A 6,940-nucleotide genomic window follows, 5' to 3' on the forward strand; every position below is an offset into this window, starting at 1 on the left:
AAAAAGAAAGAAATTGGGATCTATACTAAAGAAAGAGGGATCAGAAGAAAAGAAAATTAGGAGAAAAAGAGAAATGGTATTTAATTTAAAGGAGAACAATAAGAAAAAAAGGAGAATATTAAACAAGAGAAAAAACAAGTTTTACAAAAATTACAAATGTAAAGAAGCAATAAATGCAATGTATGAAAAAAGGAAAATTGTTTAAAGAGAGAGAAATTTACTCTGACACTAAGAGAGATCCTTTCCTCTAATTCTTTTGTAATTAAAAAACAACAGTAGCAACAAAGAAAGCTTTAACATGATGCATTCACAAATGACAATTTAAGAATCATTTTTAAGCATTTTTAATAACATATCTCTTTATTATGCATACTCAGACATTCTATAATTATATCTTACCTAATTAAATACACCAACTATAAACGGTAGAAATCTAGAATTACTTGATTATGTCTAGAATTTGTTGATGGTATTAGCTTTATACCTCCAAACTAAAGCTTAGTTGTCCAACCATGTTCAATCAATTAACACATGGCCAGTCACTCTAGCTTTTCAGAATAGTGTTTGAGCTACACGTGTTGAAATATGACTTTCATCATTGGATTTTTGTAAGGGAGTCAAGTGGTTTCGAAATTCATCCTTTGTTTATGCTTCTTAAAGCAGTTTATTTGTTAAGTCTCACACACACATATACATATCAGCTTTTGCATTCTTCTCTTTCTAGATACTTAAAACCAGAAATCTAGTACATAGTAAAAGTACTTTTTCTAATATATAAAAGATATGTAGTAAAATATTACTGAAATCCTTGCATATGTAAGTTGAATTAGATCATAAATCCTTATTTCAAACAGATTCCATGTATAGCTTTAGTGTAAGTTTTGGGATATTTAACTCTATTTATCAACTACATTCTGACCCCTGAGAGATGTAACACAAAGAAAACTCCAGTCATATACACAGTTTATCTACTGTGAGCAAGTTGGCTTGGACTCCTATTCTTGAATATCTTGGTGAGCTGGACTACGCAACCTAGAAGCAAATCTGCAGATACCCTCTTCCTCTGTGTGAGTGAACAAAGGCCTAAGTTCTTTGCTTTGTCTTACCTAGACCACCTGTTTAACTAGGTCTTCAGAGCCAAAATTGTCCCAAAAGCTAAATACGTACCTCATTCTCCTAAAACGTCAAAAGTTTCTAGGACTTTTCTCTTTAGCTCAAAGGCCTGTCAAACCAAACCAAACCCACTGTCCCCATCCCTTAACCTAAAAAGACAAAAAGGACCACCTAGCCAAAAAGTCTGTATCACTGAATCCTGCATCTCCCTTGTCTTATAATCCATTTATACGATGAACAATTTTTGAATCTCTGCTCTATGATAAGGATGATTGTAATGGTTTCAACAAGTACTTTACAGACTAGTGAAGGAGACAGGCAAGTAAAGGTCCATTTAGTGACAAATAGAGTAAGTGCTTGATTAAGTGAGAGTGGTGTGGGCATGCATGGGGGTGTCTTACTCAGCCTTGATTGTCAAGAATGGCTTCATGCTAAAACTAAAAGACAGGAAGAGGAGCCACATGAAGTTCTAGATGAGTAGTGTGGGGAGAGCAGATTAGTCAGACTTGCTTACTCCCATACCATTGCCATCCTTCCCATTTCACTATCCCCCAGGCCAACCCAACCCACAGACCCCCATACTGATCTTGTAATTGAGATCCTGAGAGAAGAAAAGAAATCTGCCAGTTTTGAAGTCCTAAGAAGATGCATTATTATACATCAACTTAAACTTTACCATTTAAACACTCTCACTGTTTGTTAGATGCTTAATCCTTTATGCAGTCCATTATCTCTCCTTGAGAAGATTGGGATAAATGGGTTGACCTCAGAACTCCTAGTCTCAGACTGAATGGGAACCTATTCAGGTAACATTTCTCCCTCCTTTATCAAACAATTGTTTGATTTCTTAAACACCAAATAACTCTTTACAAACAACATTTGAGAGGTGAAGGGTAAATGAATTAATCGCTCATGAGCTGTATTTCTCTGTGAACTCTCATGGTCTGCATTATAAAGGTAAAAGCTTACTGAAAAAATCGTGGGACACAGAGTGCTGACAAGTACTCAGACTCTGAATGAAAGAAGGCTTAGCCAGGTGCATCCAACCTCAGTAGACTTGTTTGTGGCAAAATAAACCTTGCTGCTACCACAAAGAAAAGGAAGTCTGAAATAAGGAAAGGCTTTCTCCTGTACCCTCCCGCTTTTTTTTTCTGTTTGTTTGAAACCACAAGATCAGGCCTTTGTTAAACATTGGAAAGCTCAATTTTCATGCAGTGGCTCATGCTTCTTAACATTTCTACCAGAAAAAGGAATTCTAGCTGCTTCAATATTAGTGGTTTATAACATCACCAAGCAAGCCTTTCTTGAAAATACAGCCTCATATCAGTTCCCTTGGAAATCTGTCTGGGAGGCAGGGCACTCACGATGAGAAGAGCTGTTTATACAAGATTTCAACAAATGTGAAAATCAGGAAAGTTTAATGGCATTTGAATAAATGCCACATTGACATAAAATAGTATCTCACCTTTCAAGGAATTTATTTGTTCAGTACCTCTGAAATGGAAAAATGACTGGACATTTGTATGAATAAATTTCTAATGGATCACTTAAATTTACTTTTAATGGGAGCATCTTAAATTTAAAAAGCACATAAATCTATATATTTTGGGTATGTCAAAAATTCTAGTAAATCATAACAGTAATAATAAATTTTAGTTCATTTCTAGCATGGCCTAGGAAACTAAATCAATCTGAAAGTAATTTTCTGTGTATTTCTTGGAAGTAGCACATTCCCAATGATTATGAACCTGTTCGAACTATGTCAGTTAACATATTATTGTAAATTCTTGAGAGTTTGTATTTTATACTTTCTTAAGTTAATTCATATGTTTTGCCTTTTTTCTCATACTAGAAAATAATAGAAATTGTACAGATGTTTTAAGGAGAAAAAAATTAACTGAGGCATATAGATTATTGCTATAGGATATGGTTTGCCATCAAATAATCTCTATCAGTTTACTTTTCCTAGTGTTGTTTTGTTGTTGTTTTTCTTTTGATTTACTTACATCTCACATGGGAGAAAAAGTAAACACTGGATGTTAGTTACATATGTATTATTATACATACTGTAAAAGAAAATGTTACTTCACTAAATGTAGACATGTGCTATGACATAATATTCTTGGATTATGATGCATTTCCCAAAGGGCAAATCATGCTTACCAACTAGCATCATTTTTAATTTAGTATAACTTGCTACCAATGACAAACAAAGGTAAATCATTCTTTTTTATCTTAACAGGGAGAGCCAGGATCTCCAGGAATCCCAGGAGTTGATGGAGAGCAGGTAATTTTCAAAGAAATACACTTTAATTTCATACATCACTTTTCATTTTATGATAGGTTTGGAGACAAAAACATATTAGTGTTATTGATACTTCATATCCTCTTTTACTTTTTTCCCACTATCTATTTTAGAGGTGGCACTGACTCTAAGAAGAAGTTGTTTCAATATTAAACATTCATTTTCTTCACAGAAAGATACAAACTATATGATGCCTTAGTTTTGTTCTTAATACTCCTTATCAATCTACCAGTGACTCCTCTGTGAATTTTTAATAGCCTATAAGATTTATAGGCTATTATTTAGTAAGAATAACTTGATTTTTTGAGTACACATAATTCAAGATTAAAATCAGAGATCATAGCTTTCACAGAAGTGGATATTGTTTCTATGTTGTTACTTTAATTTAAAAAAAAAAAACAACAACTCACTGCCATTGAGTCGAATCTAACTCATAGCAACCCCTCCTTGGGTTTCTGAGGCAGTATGTCTACAGAAGCAGGTTGCCCAGTCGTCCTTCCGAGGAGTGGCTGATAGGTTTGATCTGCCAGCCTTCTGATTAGCAGTCATATGCCTTAAGCACAATGTCACCAGAGCACCCAACTTTATACTGGCTAAATGAAAATTGTACCTAATTTTGAAGTTTCTTAGAAAAGACAAACGAGCAGGGCACTTGCAGCTCTGTGCAGTATCACAGTATCTCAAAAGGTGTCACCTGAGATAGAAGCCACGCCACTCATCTATCAGTTTGTCGTATTGTGGTGGCTGCATGTTGCTGTGAGGCTGGAGGCTATGCCACCATTTTTCAAATACTAGCAGGGTCACCCATGGTGGACAGGTTTCAGCTGAGCTTCCAGACTAAGACAGACTTAGAAAAAAAAAAAAAGGAGCCATCCACTTCTCAAAGAATTGGCCAGTGAAAACCTTATGAGTACCAGTGAAACACTGTCTAATATATTACTGGAAAACATTATGAATAGCACCAAAACATTGTCTGATATGGTGCCAGAAGATGAGCTCCCTAATGTCACAAGACACTCAAAATATGACTTGGAAAGAGCCACCTCCTCAAAGTAGAGTCAACATTAATGACGTGGATGGAGTAAAGCTGATGTGGCATTTGCTGATGTGGCATGACTCAAAATGGGAAGAAACAGCTACAAACATCCATTAGTAATTGGAACATGGAACGTACAAAGTATGAATCTAGGAAAATTGGAAGTTGTCAAAAATGGAATACATAAAGATTGATATACTAGGCATTACTGAGCTGAAATGAACTGGTTTTGGCCATTCTGAATCAGACAACCATATGATCTACTATACTGGAAATGACAAATTGAAGAGGAATGGTGTGGCATTCATTGTCACAAAAAAATGTTTCAAGATCTATCCTAAAGTGCAGTGCCATCAGTGATAGGATAATATCCATATGCCTACAAGGAAGAACAGATAATATGACTATTATTCAAATTTATGCACCAACCACTGAAGCCAAAGATGAGGAAATTGAAGATTTTTACCAACTTCTGCATTCTGAAAATGGCCAAACATGCAATCAAGATGTATTGATTATTACTGGTGATTGGAATGCAAAAGTTGGAAACAAAGAATTACCAGTATTGGAAAATATGGCCTTGGTGATAGAAATGATGCTGGAGATCGCATGATAGAATTTTGCAAGACCAATAACTTATTCATTGCACATACCTTTATTCCATGCTATAAATGGTGGAATTCGCCACATGGGATACACAGGAATCCCATCGACTACATCTGTGGAAAGAGGTGATGGAGAAGCTCAATATCTTCAGCCAAAACAAGGCCGGGAGCTGACTCTGCTCATATGCAATTTCAAGTTGAAGCTGAAGACAATTAAAAGAACTCCACAAGAGCCAAAATATGACCTTGATGATACCCTATCTGAGTTTAGAGATCATCTGAAGAATAGATTTGACACGCTGAACACCAATGACTGAAAACCAGTCAACTTGTGGGATGACATTAAGCACATCATATATAGAGAAAGCAAAAGGTCACTTAAAAGACAAGAAAGAAAGAAAAGACAAAATGAATGTCAGAAGAGACTCTGAAACTTCCTCTTCAAGAGAGAGTAGCTAAAGCAACCGGAAAAGCTGAACAGAAGAATTCAAAGAACTGTTTGAGAAGACAAAGTCTATTATTATAATGAAATGTGCAAAGACCTAGAGTTAGAAAAGCGAAGATGAATAACACACTTGGAGGAATTTCTCAAGCTGAAAGAAGAAAAAGTCTTGAATTGAATTGCAATACTGAAAGATTCTATGGGCAAAATATTGACTGATGCAGGAAACATCAAAAGATGATGAAAGGAATACAGAGAATCACTGCACCAAAAAGAATTGGTCAATGTTCATCTACTGCAGGAGGTGGTGTATGATCAAGAATCAATGGTATTGAAGGAAGAAGTTGACGCTGCACTGAAGGAATTGGTAAAAAAAAAAAAAAAAGTCTCCAGGAATTGATAGAATACCCACTGAAATGTTTCAATAAACAGATGGAGGCACTTACTCATCTATGCCAAGAAATTTGGAGGACAGCTACCTGGCCCACTGACTGGAAGACAACCATACTTGTACCCATTCCAAAAAAAAGTGATCCCACAGAATGTGGAAATTATCAAACAATATCATTAATATCATAAAGAAGTAAACTCTTACTGAAGATAATTCAAAAACTATTACAGCAGTATAGTGATAGAGAATTTCCAGAAATGCAAGCTGGATTCCGAAGAGGACATGAAATAAGGGATATCATTGCTGATGTCAGATGGATCTTGGCTGAAAGTAAAGAATACCAGAAAGATGTTTCCTTGTATTTTATTGACTGTGCAAAAGCATTTGACTGTGTGGGTCATAACAAATTATGGATAACATTGAAAAGAATGGGAATTCCAGAACACTTAGCTGTGCTCATGAGCAACCTATACATAGACCAGGAGGCTGTTGTTCGAAAAGAAAAAGGGAATACTGCGTGGTTTAAAATCAGAAATGGAGTATGTCAGGGTTGTATCTTTTCACCATACTTGTTCAGTCTGTATGCTGAGCAAATAATCCAAGAAGCTGAACTATATGAAGAAGAATGTGGCATCAGAATTGGAGACTCATTAACAACTTGTGATATGCAGACAATACAACCTTGCTTGCTGAAAAAGAAGATGACTTGAAGCATTTACTAATGAACGTAAAGGCCACAGTCTGCAGTATGGATTACATCTCAATATAAAGAAAACAAAAATCCTCCCAACTGGACCTGTAAGCAGCATTACAATAAACGGAGAAAAGATTGAAGTTGTCAGACTTCGCATTGCTTGGTTCTACAATTAACACAAATGGAAGCAGCAGTCAAGAAATTGGACAGTGTATTGTATTGGGCAAATCTGTTGCAAAAGACCTCTTTAAAGTGCTGAAGAGTAAAGATGTCTCTCTGAAGACTACGGTGTATCCAACCCAAGCCATGGTATCTTTAATCACCTCATATGTGTGTGAAAGCTGGGCAATGAAT

General features: G+C 35.7%; 1 protein-coding gene across 1 annotated transcript in view; it reads left to right on the forward strand.

The window, feature by feature from the left end:
* COL25A1 (collagen type XXV alpha 1 chain) overlaps positions 1-6,940 on the forward strand; it is a 783,871-nt gene that overhangs the window by 735,092 nt on the left and 41,839 nt on the right. Inside the window, exon 26 of the mRNA XM_007940758.2 lies at positions 3,356-3,400. Within this exon, the coding sequence (XP_007938949.2) occupies positions 3,356-3,400 (45 nt within the window). The remainder of the gene's footprint in view (positions 1-3,355; positions 3,401-6,940) is intronic.

Source organism: Orycteropus afer, unplaced genomic scaffold (assembly GCF_000298275.1).
Source record: "Orycteropus afer afer isolate SDZICR_OR568_19922 unplaced genomic scaffold, OryAfe1.0 scaffold00071, whole genome shotgun sequence".
Lineage (NCBI taxonomy): Eukaryota > Metazoa > Chordata > Mammalia > Tubulidentata > Orycteropodidae > Orycteropus > Orycteropus afer.